Source organism: Actinia tenebrosa, unplaced genomic scaffold (assembly GCF_029948245.1).
Source record: "Actinia tenebrosa isolate PJP-AT-01 unplaced genomic scaffold, QUT_ActTen_1.0 PGA_scaffold0__85_contigs__length_37466705, whole genome shotgun sequence".
Taxonomy (NCBI): Eukaryota; Metazoa; Cnidaria; class Anthozoa; order Actiniaria; family Actiniidae; genus Actinia; species Actinia tenebrosa.
Window position 1 is genome coordinate 30,677,255 of NW_028292569.1, and position 17,522 is coordinate 30,694,776.

The following is a 17,522-nucleotide window of genomic DNA, read 5'->3' on the forward strand; positions in this document are numbered from 1 at the left end:
GAAGTATTTTTGGATTCGCTCGTCACACTTTGGCTTTCTTCTTGAGAAATCCGTCTGTTGACTGAGTTACTCGCAAAAAGAACAGAAAAAACAGGAAATTGAGAGAGAAAAAAGTATTGCGCAAATTTCACTGACATCGCGCAATTAATCGTTGACTCCAAAGCGGATTATTTCGGCTTTATCCTTTATTCTAGTTCTCGATTTAATAACACACTGGCCCAAAGTAGAAATTGAAATTACGATTCTAGAGTGAAAAGACTGGATTGTTTTTGCCCCTTACATAGCATCTAAGTTGATGACCCTGGCACTCCACTGGCTCTATTTATATGACAAGTGGGGGTTCCATTTATATTGAATACAAAGAGGTGATTTTGAAAAGCATTGATCACGAAAAGTCTAAGAACCAATACCTGCAGAACAATTTAAATTTTGCTTTAAAAATAACCTTTTTCTTTTGGAAAAAATGAAAATTATTGTGAATGTATTGTACACTTCTACGTTCAGAACTAATATTAAATTCTAGGTTTTGAAACCCCTTCAAAAATGAAGAAGAATTTCACTTGTAAGTTAAGTGGCTTTAGTGTTTTAGTGTTCGATCTTCGAAAACTTACGGGAATCTGCTTACTTACGTTGTAGATAGATTGACTTTGAGCTCTAGCCATAATACTAGCTTTTTTAAAGAATGGTTAAGGCGAAGCTACCAGAAAAAATGCTTTGAAAAGAAGTGAACCATGAGAAAAATACCTGTTCACAAGAGCGAGTCTCCTCCTTTGCCTGAATTAACCAATCAAAAACCACTATCAAATTAGTAGCCAATCAAGGTGCTTTTCGGACAATATGAACGAGTGATAATAAGTCTTTCTTAAGAATCATTGAAGGATTCAAGGCGATGACTTATATTGCCTTAGCAACTAAAATATAAAAATCATTTCGTGAAAGATGTTTAAAATGCGATGACTATTTTTAAATAGCATAAAAATTGCCTTAAACCAACACGAAAAGTAATTAAATCTATACTAGAATCAAATTTGTCGTAGTAGATAATTTTATCACCGTAGGTACGAAAAATTCTTCGATTGCACGTTACGTCATCGCGGCCATGTTGGTGCCATTTAACAAAAGATTTCTCATTAGCACTCATTGTAAGCGGCACCGCAATGGCCGCCATGCTTTTGTCTTTTGACTCTCTTGGGAATGCTTGCAATCCATCAATAGTAGACTGACGTTTCGGACGTTAGTCCTTCGTCGGAGTCAATGAGAGAAAGAGAAGGGTGGAGGGGTTTATATAGTGGTGTAGGGAGAAAACAAACCAATGAACTATACTGGAATGATTAACAAAGTATTTTAAAACAATCTCATTCATTTCGTATAGATCGTAATAGCTCGAGTGTTAGGGGTAGGAAATTGATAATCCTGCGTAACGCTCCCCCATTCCCTTTCCTCTCTCCTCTTCCCCATTCCCCCGCCCAAGAGCCGCGTTTAATTAGCTAAAAGGATACGACATCAATGCAATGTAGACTAGTTTAGTTATAAATTATACATTTGAAAATAGACATTTCACAAATTAGAGAGGGAAAGAATTAATTTAGACAAAAAATAATTCAGGTTGAAGTTTTTTTTTTGCGTGGATTTATGTTTGAATTGTTTCCATTAATGTTTTTCTTTCTTTCTTTTTTTCATAGAAATTGAGAAATATTTAAGCAACTCACAGATTGAACCCTGAAACAACCGAAAAAACCTGGAAAATCTGGAGAAAAACTCTTGAATCAAGGGAGAATCCTAATAATCTTTACTCACATGTGATACAGAGACCAGGAATAGAAACCGAGACCCCAGAGGTGAGAGCCTGCTCTCCCTTCCCTGTAGGGCTGGGTTTTGATTTTTGATTCAAAGAACTTGTTCGTGGTATCCTGTGTCCACGGACGCTTGTGACAAACCACGAGGGGAGGGAGATGCAGGGGGAGGGAGAGAGAGAGGCAGGGGAGGGGGAGAAAAGATGCAGGGGGAGGGGGAGGGGATGCAGGGGGAGGGGGAGATGCAGGAGAGGGGGAGGGATGTCATCTCCTCGCCCATCTGCTAATATCCATTAGAAAACTCATTAATAATTCATGAAGGAAACACAATAGAAATCATGATCATGAAGGAGGTTTTATATCTGATATAGATTTGTCTTTATTTGCATAAACTTTAACTTGGATTTTCTCTATCAAACTTGGTTTATATCGTAAAGAATTTGGTACAATATGAGAACTTACATCATGAGTTTTTTAAGCCATTTAATAAACTCGCAGATCGTGTTTTAACGGGTTTGAAACCACTCGGCAGCGCCTAATGTTTTATACCCGATAAAACACTCCTGCTCGTTTATTAGACAGTACGAAGTCGAGGATGTCATTCCCAGCATTGACAGCTGTCAGAAATCAGCATGGCTGAAGCAAGTTTTTAATTCTTTCTTGTGAATAGTATCAGGATTGCATAATCAACATAATCATAGTAATATATATATAACAGTACATACTTGGTAAAATTCAAAAATAAAATCTCATTAGCTTCATTGGCTGTACAATGAGCAATCGTTTTGTATTTTATGCATCATATGATCTAAATTTTTAATATTTTACTTACAGTGTTCTGAAGCATTTTTTGGATCTAAAAATTTTGGTCCCACTTTCTGGTTTTGATTTTACTTCCAAAATTTATTATAATTTATCATAAATAATTATTTAAAAAAGAAATTGGTAACAAAATTATCCTTATAGACTTTTTTTAAATAGATGAAACAGAAAAAATTCAATCTTTACTGAAGACACTGTAGATTTATTAGAAAATGGGAGGGATGGTTAAAATCTTATCAACTGGTTTCCTTAAGAATGATAACAGCAGTGAAGAGCTTGTTAAAACTGAGAAAAGGCCATATTCAATTCCTCATTGAAGAAAAACAATTCTTAAAAACCACAAAAATGTTGAAATATATATCACAAAAAAATAAGGAGATAAAAAACCTGTTTGATTATTTCAAAATCTTCATCAAGAGAATTCACTCACCATTTCCTATACTTTTCTAGCCCTTCTGGGATCGTTCAAGAGTGTAAACTGATTGATTGACAATTTAAGAGTCTTGCAGCCAAGGGTTCTGGCATAAGAGGTCAGACTCTCTTTACTACGTATGGTTTTCAAAACAGCTCTCTTAAATAATTCATACATAAGTGGGAGTCACAGTTGTAGTATGGATTATAATCCTCTTACCTTTAGCCCTAAAATTGATTTTAATGGATAAGAAATCAATCAAAATCTCTGGTTTTTCAAAAAGTACTTCTCAGACTACTTGTGGTGCTTGAGATTGCTTTTAAGCACAAAATAATAATATGTTTAATTTTATGAGTACGATTTGATTCTATTTTTTAGCATAATTACATGAATGTCTCCTCTGGATAGTTTACATGAATAAATCAAATACATCAATAGAACTACAATAGTAGGAATATAATGGCTTATACTGAAAATAATAATAATAATAACTTGTTATTATTATACTCAAAATAAAAGATATATAATTTTTTGCAATTTTGAACCTAAAACTAAAAATTGCCTGCTTGTAAAATCTAATTTTTAGAATTTCTGAAATTTTATTTTAAATTCTCATTTATTTTCATTTCCTCATTTGATTCAGAATTTTTAAGAATAAGACTAAAAAGATAAAAATTTAACCTGTGATTAAAATGGATTATGCTGGAAATATTTTTCTAAATTCTTAATGAGTATGCATAAAACTAAGTGGAATTGAATGAATAAATAATGAAATCCCAGCTGGAAAGTCAAAGAAATAAAACAACCTCAATGTAATTATCACTGATAATGAAGTACGTGGCTTCAGTTTATAGTTTAATTTGTAATTCCATTATAGAATATATAAGATTCATTAAAAAATTGTATTATGCATTTAAGAAATCAATTTGAACAAATATACCAACAGTATTGTAGTTTAAAAATCAACTCCTAAATTCCAATTCGATCATGGAATGAGGGCCACAGGTTTGTTAGCCACTGGCTATTAAGTGCTACCCTCGTGAAAAAAGGACGATTTTTTTTTTTTTTTTTTTTTTTTTTAAACATGAAGAAAAGAAAAAAAGAAATTTTAGAAAAAGAAACAAATCAAAAGAAACTGTAACAAAATTAAGAAATAAATGCAAAAAACCCTTTCTTTGTGTTTGATGGAGCTGTGACTTGGCTTCGGAAAGACTTATTAACTATTTATCAATAGTAAGCTCACACCAGTTTTTAGCTAGTTATCTCTTCTTATTTATCAATAGTGGTTGTTCATAAGCTATTTTTGGTTTTATTTTTTTGTCAATCTAGTGGTGATTTGCTACGAATATAAAGTAACTAAAGGTGGAATCTGACGTAAAAGCTGAAAAAATATCCCTAAAATTGCTTAAATAGCTTTAATATTGTACTTAAGATAAACTGAAGTAAAATAACGTGGAAAGTTAATTAATATAAATGTAGAAAATATTTTTGAAATTTTTGTCGACATAACAATGGTCTTCCTATTGCCAATCTGTAAATGAGCTTCCCCTTGTACATCATCAATTGGGCTTCCCATTGTACATCAGTAAATGGGCTTCCCATTGTACATCCATAAATGAGCTTCCCATTGCACATCAGTAAATGAGCTTCCCCTCGTACATCATCAATTGGGCTTCCCATTGTACATCAGTAAATGGGCTTCCCATTGTACATCCATAATTGAGCTTCCCATTGCACATCAGTAAATGAGCTTCCCCTCGTACATCATCAATTGGGCTTCCCATTTAATATCCAATGAATGGGTTTCCCATTGCCAATCAACAAGGCAGTGAATAGATGATGTCAAAAAAATGGAGACAAAGGCAAACCTCAGACAAACAAACTTATATTTTACTTTCAGCATATAATTTTCATAGCCAATTTATCAATAGTCAGGACACAGCTAACTCAGAGATTGAACCCTGAAGCAGCCTCTGGGCTGATCTAAGTCAGGGCATGGCTAACTCACAGATCAAACCCTGAAACAACCTCTGGGCTGATCTAAGTCAGAGCATGGCTAACTCACAGATCAAACCCTGAAACAACCTCTGGGCTGATCTAAGTCAGGGCATGGGTAACTCACAGATCAAACCCTGAAACAACCTCTGGGCAGATCTAAGTCAGGGCATGGCTAACGCACAGATCAAACCCTGAAACAACCTCTGGGCTGATCTAAGTCAGGGCATGGCTAACTCACAGATCAAACCCTGAAACAACCTCTGGGCTGATCTAAGTCAGGGCATGGCTAACTCACAGATCAAACCCTGAAACAACCCCTAGGGATGATCGAAGTCAGGATATGGCTCACAAACATATTTTGGATTTAGAAAAAATCCCTCAAATCAATGGAAAAACCCTAACAAACTATACTATTATAACTTATTGTGATAGAGCAGCCAATATGAGTTTATATGGCATGGTAGTTGGGAGTAAATAAATTCCATATAATCTGTGCAAAGTGACAAAGGCCAGTTATTTTTTCTCTTTATACAAAATTCTAATGCTTGTAATGTCTACAGCAATTTTTTTTCTTTTTATATTCATTCTTTACATCGTAATACATTGCAAATCTTCTCACCATGTACCTTGCTCGAGTTTAATGGTTAAATTTCGGGTCGGTGTCCACTGGTAGAAAGAAGCTTGGGATTGGACAAAATAACGAAAACAAAGAAAGCATGGATTATGGTGAACAATGTGTATTGTTCTACATGTAAGCTGCATTCTTTGTTTTATCTCACCATTCATTGTTTGTTCATCCACTCCCAGGCTTCGTTCTGCCGGTTGTGGTAAAATTAATTTTCATTGACCATTTTATATCGAGTGGTATGGTTTACAATATTCAAATTCAGGAAAGCATAAGAAATATTCTCCGGACTTCTAATCTTTCAAGCGTAATAAAAGTATTTAAAGTTTGAACTACGTTTTATGAACAATGATTTTAGCCTTTCTAGAGATTCAAAGTATTTTATAATTCAAAGTTTTGTCGTCCTAAAAGAGATTGTAAAGCCGAGTTTCATGATATGATGACATGTCAAGTCACTATCGGGTGAGCCGCACTTGGTTTCATAAATCATAGTTTAACAGCTTCAAACAAGCTTAAAACAGAATAGAATAGAAATTACTTGGAGTATTACATACCGCTTGCGTGTTCATGTCATTGGTATTACGGGAGCTAGCCATAATTTTTCGTTAACATTAGACAACAATGGTTGAATTTGTATACTCGACCTCCAAATAACTTGACCGGAAGTGACGTGTATAAAAATACTCCAAAGGAAGCCCGCGAAATCGTTTGCTCTTTTTTTTTTTTTTTTTTTTTGCTTTCTTCTCGCTTCTCCCTACCGACAGCGGACACACTCATGTTTGATTGTATATGAGCTGCGATTTTGAGAAAAACCAATGAGATTGCTTATAAATCGTTAAAACCGCAACTCTTATTAAACAAACATGGTCTTGGGCTACCTGTGTCCCTACTCATCTCTAACGACGGACGGGAACCCATGACAGAAGAGATGTTGGTACATCAAAACAAGAAAAACTATTCACCTAAGTTTAATAAAGACTAACAAAGTCGGGTTTAACATTATCTTTTTTAAAACTGTTATATTAGTTGTTATCAAAAGTGACGGCCAACCAGCTATTACCCTGCAGACGGTTTGACCAGCTTCTATCCGTTATACAAGTGCTCAATATGTGATGGCCAACCAGCTATTACCAGCCAGGATTGACCAGTTTCTATCGTCATACTAACAGCTCAATGAGTGATGGCCAACCAGCTATTACCAGACAGGTTGGACCCGTTTATTTTTTATCGTTATACAACTGCAAAATGAGTGATGGCCAACCCAGCTATTACCAGACAGGATTGACCAGTTTCTTACACAGTAAGATAACATGTATCATTATCAGCATAAAACCGCTGAATACTCATTCAAAAGGCGACTACAACGAGCCTGCACAGTGAAATATTTACAAGCTCTCAACAAAACTGGAGAGAACTTTTTTTTCACCAGTGAAGATAACATGAGAATTTACTCTTTCGCTAACCTTTGATAACATCAAAAAGAGCGCCAGGGTGTACGTAGGCACTGATAAATTCTGTGTAGTTATGAGTAAATTTTCCTAACAATCACTGGGGCGGTAAAGAGCGGTCTACATTGAACAACGCGTTAGCATTGAAGTCAGTCTGCTGTGCAAGTTGCTGCAAACTGGTTAAAGTATTCATTGTCGAAGCAGTGTTTAACGTACAGTGATGCAAATGGTTCTGAAGGTTATTTTTTAGCTCCCAGAACTCTTGTCGTAGTTTCTCGACTTCTTTTGTTAAACGCGATTGTATTTCTTCTTGTTTCTTTATTTTCTAAGAAATGAAGGAAAAAATTTCTAAGATGATAAAACGGCTCACTTATAGCCCTAAGGCCAGAGGCGCGGTAGAACTGTTGTGCACAACGTTGCTGCCGATGCAATCATGAACTGAGTCTACGCTAGTAATCTACTAGTTATCACCACTGAGTTACACAAGGTGTGACGTGCAACATTGCTTGCAACAAGTTCTCAGCCAGTGAAACTGAACTTTTTTTCTGGCCGCTGATCAAAATTGGGGAGCATTCCTAAAATTCATAGTTTTAAAAGGGTTTTTGTGATAAAAGTTTATGAACATATCGTTGCTTGTAATGCTGCACTTGGCATTCACCGTGTATCTGGGTCTTCATTACAGACGCACAAAAGCTGCACTGCAATCGGACACTTGATTCTTGCTCTGTGCGTGCATTTCATTCGCAACTTGCAACTACTGCGCAAAATCCTAAATCCTTTTTTTTTTTCTCGATGAAAAGTTGGGCCCAGAAACGAAATTCAAAAGGGCATATTACCATTGGTTACTGGTGCGCAACATGGTCCGGCAAATACAGTTCATTAGCGATAAGATTTCAGTAAAGAAACATACCTTTTTATATTCTTCACGAACAATTCTTTTCTTCTCTCGGCATTTCTTGGCCGCAATTTTGTTTTTTTGTCGTCTTAGTTGGATATCCTCTGGTTTTTCTGGTGGTCTTGGCTGAAATAGAAAAAAAATATCGATCATGAGTGATATAGCACAGTATTTTTAATACTTTTTTTATGATATTTTATTACTTGCAAGATCAACAGCTTGCATGCCAGCGATTGCACAACTGAAGTTATATTATTCGTATTCCCGAAAAAATTCCAACTATCTTTATTCTATAGCTATTTGTAATCTTTTCCCCTTATAATTGAGTTATGCGATGCGATCTATCCAATCAGATTGCTCGATTTGCTAGTGTCCAGGCTCTAAGATTCACGGTCATATAATAAAGGTGTATATATTACACCTCTTTACAAATTAATAAAATCTTCGATTAGTTTGAATTCAAGGTAGGGATGGGAGGATTTGCTGTCGAATATTCCACCTAGTCGTTCTCAATACAAACTGTGGAATTTTATCGACATCAAACGCCGAAATAACGAGGGACAAAGATCTTGACTGTCAAACAAGGCCCAAGAATTCCAATGCCGAAAAGAAATTCTCTCAAGGGTCTTAAAAATATTCAATGATGGACTAAACTATTATGACAGGAACTTATAAGATATTATTGCTGAAATAGCAGAAAGCACCACATTTCAAATCTGGTGTTGAACAACGACGGTTTTTTTTGAGAGCTTGTTCAAAGGGGATTTTTTTGAAGTTAGATTAGCATTAGCAGGTAAACTCAACGTCCCCTGGTTATCGAACTCGGTCTGAGTCAAAAAGGATTTCAGCGTGTAAGCACGTTGTTTTAAATTAAAAACTATTAACTCTATGAAATAATACCCAATACGTTTTCGACCCAAGAATATTTGTCCTTAATTAAAATTTAGAAGTAAGAGCTTCATGGGTTGGCGTTTGCGCGTAATAACATGATGACAAAATACTTGTTCACGAAAGGGATTTTTCTTACGAATATTTATAGCAAATGATAAGTAAAAAAATAATTTTACCTGTGGGGTTGGAGGTTTTTTCCATTCAATTTCAGGCATTTCTTCTCCATTAGCAATTTTCCTTACTTGGATAACTTTTTTAAGTTCGGTTTTCACGGCTTTCGGAGCGGTTTCTTGTTGGAAAAAATTAGTGGCTGCGTGTTGGAAAGGGTTGTGCCATTCATTCGTTGACGTTGAATTGCTTGCAGTCCCCTGAAGATGTATTAAAAACAATACTTCTAGCTCCGTATCTACAAGCTTTGGTTGAAAAATTGTGTAAAAAAATAGTAGTAAATCGAAATGGCAGATTTGTGCGCGAATGCTTTGAGTGTCCTGCTTGTGATATATCAGTCGTGAAAAGTCATTTTACTAATTTTGATATAATTTGAATAAAATCTTACTGAGAAAATTGGTATTCATTTCTTAGAAATGAAATACCTAGAACAGAACAAACAGAAAGACGTAATGAAAACCAACAAGGGTAAAGATGAAATTGGAAGAAAGCAACGTGCATTTCGCTTTCAAAACAAATAACTTGGTAGACAAGATAGACTACCTAACAGTACAATACTATGATTTGACTTATATTTTTTTTGTTTTCGTCGGCTTTCGTATTTGAGACTGAATTTTATGAGATACATTTGAAGTCAAACTTTTATCTATTTTGGTGAAAATCCGGCCAAAATAGGAAGCAGTGGCTGAAAGAAGGTTAAAAGTATTTAAACCAGATCACACTCACCATCGAAAAATCGGTGTTGCTCGATAAACTTGAAGCACAAGACTCGGGGTAAACATAGAAGAACTTCGGCGAGGCAATACTATCATCCATCCTATCATCCATCCTAACAAGGATCGTTTAACTTTCTCTGTTGCTTTTTGCTGTAAAATCTGTTGATCTGATAGTTTGAATCACTAGGGTATACTAGATATAGTTTAGAGCGATTCTTAGGGAAACCCCCTTTTGGACATGTGTTCCCGCTATTTTGTCCCTGTATTGATAAGCCCAATAACAAACCCGGCTTGTGCGAGGTATATATATTTATTCCCTTGATAAGTAACGTAATAGGCTAAATATAAACCAATATAGCGTTCAAAGAAAACATACGTAATGCCAGCGCTCCTTCTGTCCAGTTTCTTGGAAAAACGACGGGCCAGTACGCATGCGTGCATGCTGGCGATTGTTTTTCACGTCCGGTAACGCAACGCGTTTTCCGGTTTCGTCTCGCTTCACGGAATATCACGGGATCCTCGTAAACAGCAGAATACTTTTAAACTCATTTAAAATATTAATTTTAACTATTGCATGCAATTGAGCATTGAACAGCTGGCATAAGATATAGTTTCAATGATTAAAAGTGAAAAATGTATGATATTCTATTGCACGAACAGTAAATATTAACTTCGGAATCAAATCTCCGGAACAACATCGGAAGGGCACAAGTTTGTCCGGAAAAGAAACAGCTAAAGTTGAAATGATACCTAGAGAGGCAACAGGAGAGCAATATCAACCAAAAACTTACAAATTCGCCCTTCAATTCAATTTTAAACCATTCTTATAGTTATTAAAGCATTTTTCGATAATTTTCAATGTGTTTTATTATAATTTAATTGGGAGTATAAAAATAGAAACTGCCTTCGTAATGACTTCGGTTGATCGTCGTTTAGTACGTCACACAACATGACTGCCCTGCCTTTATTCAGAGAAACAACAAGGCGAAGTTTGGTGTGGCCCATAAAGCTAATAATACTTTTTCATCGTACTGAAATTCTACATAAAGTAATCATAAGAAAAAATCAAGTTTCGAAAAAAAGATTAGCACAAAATATTGCATTGCACTTCCCCAATTTCTAAGTTTTTGTGTTGCCACAAAATTAGTATATATTATGAAAGCTTATTATGACACCGAATTATAAATTTGATGTATGTATGAATTGTATCACTGCAGACGTCAAGTCAGAAGAAAATAAAGAAAGAAAGGAAGGATGTTTGGAAAGCAAAAAAATAACGATACAAAGAATATTTCGAAATTTTATTAACAGCTTTGTAAAGCACTTTAAAGGTCAGAATGATTGTGTTATATATATAATTGAATTTGAAATAATTTCCAAGAATTAAGCAGAACCAGCCAACCAAAATGAAGTTAAAATAGAATCGAGGCTAGCTTAGAAATAATATTATTTCATAAATATTCTTGCAACTTTACTTACAAAATTAACTACATATTTTAGAATTATGCTAACGAAAGTAGAAATTCCAGATTTATTTGCTAAAATTCATTTCCATGCATTGAAATAATTTCAAAACTCATTATATACAGATTCATTTTGAATATTTTTAGCATACAAAATTTAGAAAACCTTTGATTTTCAATGCAAATTATAAATAAAATTATACCAGTTACCGTGGTGCCAAAAAGTGCTATTATAAATAAGACAAAATAAGTAAACTAAACCTTGTTTGCAAAATGATTGACCATTTTTTTCATTGCTATGCTGTTGGGACAACAGTCAAGACATTAAAATCTGGCAAAATACTGCCATCAAGCAGAGTATGTAAAGGTACCAAACGATTTTTTGATTAATATTAGTCTGTTGCCCCATTTCCCCTTTTGCTGCTGTTGTCTCAATCCGCCCGTAGCACTGAAAGAGTGATAAAGGTTTTAGTTTGATTCTACAAAATAATAATATGGACCTTGAATAAATAGTTTGTCAAATATTATTAAATTACACCAATATATTAAAGCTTAAACATCAAATTTACATTCAAAACTTTTCCTAAAATGTAATAAGGATCAGGGAAAAATTATTATATTCTATATTATATTCTTTGCAGTGAGGGAGGGAGACAGAAGGGCTTTGTTAGGCAAACAAAATTTTAAAACCCTGAAAATCAAATCCATCTACTGACCTTACTCTGAATTTTTCACAAAGGATCTTTCAAATCTGAGCTTTTCATATTGATATCCCTCTAAATTCACAGCCTCCCTCTCCTCTAAGGAAAATTTGAAGTCCTAAATACATAATCTTATTCTGATATTTACCAAGATATGTTTGCAATTCCTATTTCCTGCAAATAACTGCACTTAAGAAGTCCCTTACTTGAAGCTTTTGTCTTGTTATACCAAGAAACTATAATGTTGCTTTTATCCTTTGGTTGCCATGGAAATCAGGTCCATCTTCTTGCATAGATATATATTTTTGGTTGCCAAGCAAGGTAATATTTTTTTCAATGAGATGCTGGTGTTTCTGAGTTGATAGTTGTGCCATGCTTGTCCCAGAGTTCCATAGCTTTATTTACAATGATTATGCAGCTTTCCACTGGACAAGGCTGAATGGGAAAGAAATAGAGAAAATGGAATCATCAAGTAATTCTCCACCCATTAATCTATCCCCTAATCACCATCCCCCCCATCTATATCTTCCCCATCAACCCATCCATCTATGTTTATATTAGTCCATCCACCAATCTATCTTTACCAATCCACCCATCCATCCATCCATCCACCAACCGACCCACCTACCCACCCATCCATTCATCCATCCATCCATCCATCCATCCATCCATCCATCCATCCACCAACCGACCCACCTACCCACCCATCCATTCATCCATCCATCCATCCATCCATCCATCCATCTGCCCACCAACCGACCCATCTACCCACCCATCCACCCACCCATCCATTCATCTACATCTTTATCCAAATATTCAATCATCAATAGAACTATCCACAAACCGAATCAGTCTATGGTGGTTTTGGATATTCTGTAAACTCATTGACATTTCAACGGCTTTTCAAGAATATAAAAGGCAACAACCAAAAATAAATGTGCAGCTCCAGCTACCAAGTCCGCAAAATATTGAAAATCGCAGTGAACTTACTCACCTGAGTTAGAACTTTTTCCATAGATTCATAGTCTTTTGCACTCAACAAACTGTGCTTATAAACAAGAAGCAAAGCAGCTCCTACAATCCCTAGAATTCTACTTGACCCTGCAACAACTTTATCCCAAATCCTGCAGCAATGAAAAAAGAAATCCTTGATTTTTTATTTTACCAAGAAAATGTATTTAAGCAGAAAAATTCTGATTAGTCTCAGATTGCCTATTTCAAATCCTGGACTGACATGGTTTTTTGAAAGAGGTGTATAAATTTGAAAGTTTGTGGCTAGTAAATCAATTATAAATAAATGTATGATTAGTTCAAGTAAACTATCAGTTGCGCTTTCTTACCTTTCCATGCAGGAATCTGGGAGATATTCTGCAAAACTGCTTTCAAACCACCTAAAAAGTCATCATCATCATTATGATAATTACTATAATCATCATCATTATTACTATCATCATCATCACTTTTACATGTAATATATACAGTATGAGTGGCCATGTTGTATCCGATATACAAACTCGAGGTGTAGCCAAGAGTTTGTATATTGGATACAACATGGACATGAATCAGTATCAGTATCAGTGTCATTCCGCTATTTCCAACTATAAGTTGATCAGCAGGGACTATATAGTCTACACAGAGCCAAAGTTCTGATGTAGTAGTCCTTTTAGAACTTTTCTGTCTTGTGTAGATTTCTTAGCTTGGTGTTTATCAACATTAAGTAGTTGACTAATTTTGATCCATGGATCTCTAACATATTTAGCAGATGGAATTGCAAACAGCAACTGTTTCGTTAAATTTGAATTTGGTCTTCTACAAACATGTGCAATGTACTTCAAGTAGCGTACGTATATAAAATCACGAAGTGCCAGGGTTCCCACTATTCTCTCCAGGTCTAAGTTCCTATATTTAAAGGCAAACGTTTCTTCTCCGTCACTATTCATTTTCCTTTCCCAGCCATTCCGTACCATTCTTCTTACTGTATATTACTTATCAAACGTCTAGGTTAGTTCCTTTGTGTTTCGCTAAAATTTTCAAGATAAAAGTGAATCTGGCCAAGAAAATCCATCTTAAAGTTTATGCAAATGAACAGGATTCTGTATCTGATTTACAAAACTCTTCACAGTTGTGATTTCTGTTGTGTTTTCCTCATGAATTATTAATGAGTTTAATAACTAAAGATAGAAGCTGGGTATGTAATAGCTACAGGCTTTTATATAAATTTAAGAAGTCATATACATAATTATACCTTTGATAGGGTAAATGTTCAAATCCATTGAAAGAGTTAATGTGCTCCCATAATGTATTATCTTCTGCTTGTACACAATTTTGAATCATTTTTACCTGAAAAATGATATCACAGAAGTTTGTTTAATAATGTCTCATTAATATAAATGTATAGATATGAAACACGGAAAATTCTAGTCTAGCTTTGGAGCATTTTATTAATTATGCCTAATATGGTGTTGCTTGTGCATACCCAAGCTAGACCAGAATGCACCTTTTTATAGAACGCATTAGTCACTTAGTCAGGTCACCATATGAAACAGTTGTGCTTTAGATATTTAACAGTCATATAAATTTGACTCTTTCTTAACAGAATGCCTATTAATATCCATGTACTGTATATATTCTATGGCCCCTTTGATGTTGTTTCACTAGTAAGAGTGTAACAGCAGTAAGTCTAAGATACTCACTAGTTTCTCCCAGTGACTTATAAAATTTTCTTGTATTTCCACAAACTTTACTGATAACCAATACAAATCAACTGGGTCTTCAAACATATCAACAAACACATTGACAACAGTGTGCAGAATGTCTAGTTTTCTTTGTTGACTCTAAGAAAAAATAAAATGAAAATTTGTTAACACTTCACAATAAATGTATATATATTTATCAAACTCATTAATAATTCATTAGGAAAACACAATTATAGCAATTACCTTAGGAATATTAATAAGTCTAAATAAACCTTCTTGCATCATGAACAGTTTGGTAACAAGTTCGGCATGATTTTCTTGATCATCTGTGTCAATCTGTTTGATGGTGACCAAGGCATGGTAAAGGTCTTGATACTGTTCTATTCTCTGTTGGCTAACATAACTGTGTGCTTGTTGGAATGGAGGAGTGATACCTACATGCACATAACCAAGCATATAAACTCAATTGCCAAGTATACACCAATTTTGCATTCAATGCATACTGCTGTTTTTGAGGACTACAGACTCATTTGCACAGGCTTAGCCTTGTTTATAAGTCAGCTATTCATAGATACCATTAAACGTATGTGGGATTTCAAAACGTTGGTATTGTTCAAGCTGCACATTTTTCTGGCTGCAAATGATTTCCTTTAAAGAAGCCTGGCTAAGCCTGTGCTGACGAGTCTTTGGTCATAAAACAAAGCAATTATTACTGAGATTGAGAAAAAGTACTATTCTGGAAAGTGACCTAATTATCCTCTGATGTATTCATTTGTGACGGCAGTCAATATGAAACATGTGTTAAAAGCCTGGATGCTTCCTATCAATGCAACAATATTCAATTCCAAGAGTTGTACCACTAGAGTCATATTTAATTAACATACTTCCTGTACCATTTCATTCTTAGCTTCTATGTTCTATAAAATGTTTTGGGAAAAAAGAGGGAATTTTTTTCCTCTCTACTTTACCTAAAAGTATCTTCCAGACATGTGACCTGTAGACTGCAGGAAGACTAAATTTGCTACTGAATGTTGCAACACGACTGACATCTGAAAATAAAAAACATTCATTTCATATGGTTGTTATTAAGAGAATGATTTCTTTCAAAGATTTAATTTTTTTCCCTTCCTTTCTGCTCACTTTCACTTTATTTTGTGTGGTTGGCAACACACAGCAAGTTTGCGTTTGCTTCAAAAAAAGAAGTTAGGCAAAAGTGTTTAAGAACAGGCTTATTATTTATCACTCCATTTCTTCAAGGGGAAACATGGTCATCTTATGACCCCCTCTAGACACCCTTGATACAATAGGCTTATATGAAGGCAAGCAATACTCTTACTAAACGAAGACACCTAGTAAATACCAATAATATAGACTTGAGCCTCAAAAACACCAAGGGTGACACACATAACTCAAAAGAAATTAAATTATCTAATAAACATAATCTGTTTCATAATTATTAAATATTAATATGTTAAAAAAAGCTAGCTTTAAAGTCGAAAACCTAGCTATGAAATACAACAAGGAAGTGAGCAATTAAGTAAGAATTACGCAAAAACTTCTACCAAAAATGCCATACAGACAAGCATTACTGGTCTACCTACCAATTTCCTCAGAGTTTAATAATATTTCCAGGGCCTTTTTCTGTTCTACATTTTTTAGACCAAGAGTGTCATAATAAAAAGATCTAAAGTTCCTTCCATCCGCCATTACTAACGGCCATAACCGCAGCTCATAACATTACGGGCTCACATATAGCCATTTACCGGTTCTCCTCGGCCATTGGTCGATCAGACCCTTCCCCCTCCCCCCCCCCCCCCCCCCCCCACCACCCCTCCCTTAATTATTTATCTCATGTTTCTTACTAATTTTCTTAGTTACCATAGAGAACTTTAAAACGTATAAGAAAAATGTATTCGTATCTTGCAAAGCGATCTTTGGAGTCTAGAAGTTGGTGGCCTGGTGGCGCCAAATTTGACAGAATGTCAGAAATTAAACACAAAACCCCGAGAAGTACAAAATGAAAGTCAACAAAGCTTGCATTACTCAAAATAGAATCGCTTCCACATTCAAGCGCTGTGATAGGGGGATATTCGTTTTCTTGCTCTTGATTAGTTGGAAGTGGGAGCCAATTAAAATTAGTCTCGTAAGGTCTCCACTTTTCAAAATAGAAAAAATAAATAATACTTATAAATAATATTTCATGTGGATATGTTCATATTCGCAGAAAGAAATAGAAATATGACATAATATAGTATAGTATATAATAATATAAATGTATAAAATATATAGTATATAGCAATATAGATGTATAAAATTCTAAAAAAAAGCGTATGCCTTAACAGCTGATTTGAATTTCCCGATACACAATTCATTCCTGATTTCAACAGAAAGAGCGTTCCACAGTTTAGGGGCCGCAGATTGAAAAGCCCTGTCCTAAATTTTTTTTTACATTTCCCACTAGCTGGATTTAGCAGAGTGCCCTTATGATTCCGGAGGTTATACCTAGAAACCTTACTTACTGAAACCAAATAAGGCGAAGAACGAAAAATTTTCAGGGAAAGAAAAACAATAAAACGTTTTTCAACATTTTTTTTGCTGAATTTTCTCCTACCGAAGCTTATATTTATCTATCTCACAAATCTTATTCATCGCCACAAACACAGCTTCACAAGTGTCTTTTATATCCCTGAAGCCTGTTTATACAGTCTTTCCTTTGTGTTTTGTTAAAGAACACAGAGATAATGAAATAATTCTTTGCCAGGCGGGATTGAATTTTTAGTCAGTTATTTCAAATATTGAACCAGCAGCCAAGTCCATGCCAGCCAAACACTCTAGCAAAAGTTCGAATATTGTCCAATAAGGCTAATTTGCCCGCTTTTGGTCAATTCGTAAAG

At 34.9% G+C, this 17,522-nt stretch overlaps 3 protein-coding genes across 6 annotated transcripts in view; all 3 read right to left on the reverse strand.

Moving 5' to 3' along the window:
- The window catches only part of LOC116301877 (bifunctional 3'-phosphoadenosine 5'-phosphosulfate synthase), a 19,981-nt gene extending 13,481 nt beyond the window's left edge, over positions 1-6,500 (reverse strand). For 2 of the 4 annotated variants that reach the window (XM_089040286.1, XM_089040302.1), the window contains exon 1: positions 6,205-6,500. In XM_089040286.1, coding sequence (XP_088896412.1) covers positions 6,205-6,246 — 42 coding nt within the window. In that variant the 5' untranslated portion in view covers positions 6,247-6,500. Of the gene's footprint in view, positions 1-629; positions 725-3,045; positions 3,197-6,204 lie in introns of those variants that run through there. The other 2 variants (XM_089040296.1, XM_089040291.1) reach the window with 2 other exon arrangements.
- A 103-nt stretch (positions 6,501-6,603) lies between these two features.
- On the reverse strand, positions 6,604-10,062 carry LOC116287913 (uncharacterized). The gene is made up of 4 exons (XM_031694617.2): positions 9,779-10,062; positions 9,061-9,252; positions 8,009-8,119; positions 6,604-7,423 (listed from the first exon to the last, which is right to left on the reverse strand). Exons 1-4 carry the CDS (start codon positions 9,878-9,880, stop codon positions 7,196-7,198), a joined length of 633 nt encoding a protein of 210 aa, XP_031550477.1. The 5' UTR covers positions 9,881-10,062; the 3' UTR covers positions 6,604-7,195.
- A 989-nt stretch (positions 10,063-11,051) lies between these two features.
- On the reverse strand, positions 11,052-16,340 carry LOC116287909 (TBC1 domain family member 7). Its single transcript, XM_089040322.1, has 8 exons — positions 16,230-16,340; positions 15,597-15,677; positions 14,872-15,062; positions 14,626-14,766; positions 14,178-14,272; positions 13,273-13,323; positions 12,927-13,056; positions 11,052-12,367 (listed from the first exon to the last, which is right to left on the reverse strand). Exons 1-8 carry the CDS (start codon positions 16,333-16,335, stop codon positions 12,266-12,268), a joined length of 897 nt encoding a protein of 298 aa, XP_088896448.1. The 5' UTR covers positions 16,336-16,340; the 3' UTR covers positions 11,052-12,265.
- Between the last annotated feature and the right edge of the window lie 1,182 nt (positions 16,341-17,522).

Bases quoted from the DNA above. Each gene is read 5' to 3' on its own strand.
- LOC116287913 (XM_031694617.2), bottom strand. From the start codon at position 9,880: ATGGATGATAGGATGGATGATAGTATTGCCTCGCCGAAGTTCTTCTAT. The intron at 9,253-9,778 runs GTGAGTGTGATC...ATACATCTTCAG, and splicing joins GCAACACCGATTTTTCGATG to GGGACTGCAAGCAATTCAAC. The intron at 7,424-8,008 runs GTATGTTTCTTT...TTCATTTCTTAG, and splicing joins TTCGTGAAGAATATAAAAAG to AAAATAAAGAAACAAGAAGA.
- LOC116287909 (XM_089040322.1), bottom strand. From the start codon at position 16,335: ATGGCGGATGGAAGGAACTTTAGATCTTTTTATTATGACACTCTTGGT. The intron at 15,063-15,596 runs GTAAAGTAGAGA...ATGTGCATGTAG, and splicing joins TGTCTGGAAGATACTTTTAG to GTATCACTCCTCCATTCCAA. The intron at 12,368-12,926 runs GTGAGTAAGTTC...TTTCCCATTCAG, and splicing joins TGGAAAAAGTTCTAACTCAG to CCTTGTCCAGTGGAAAGCTG.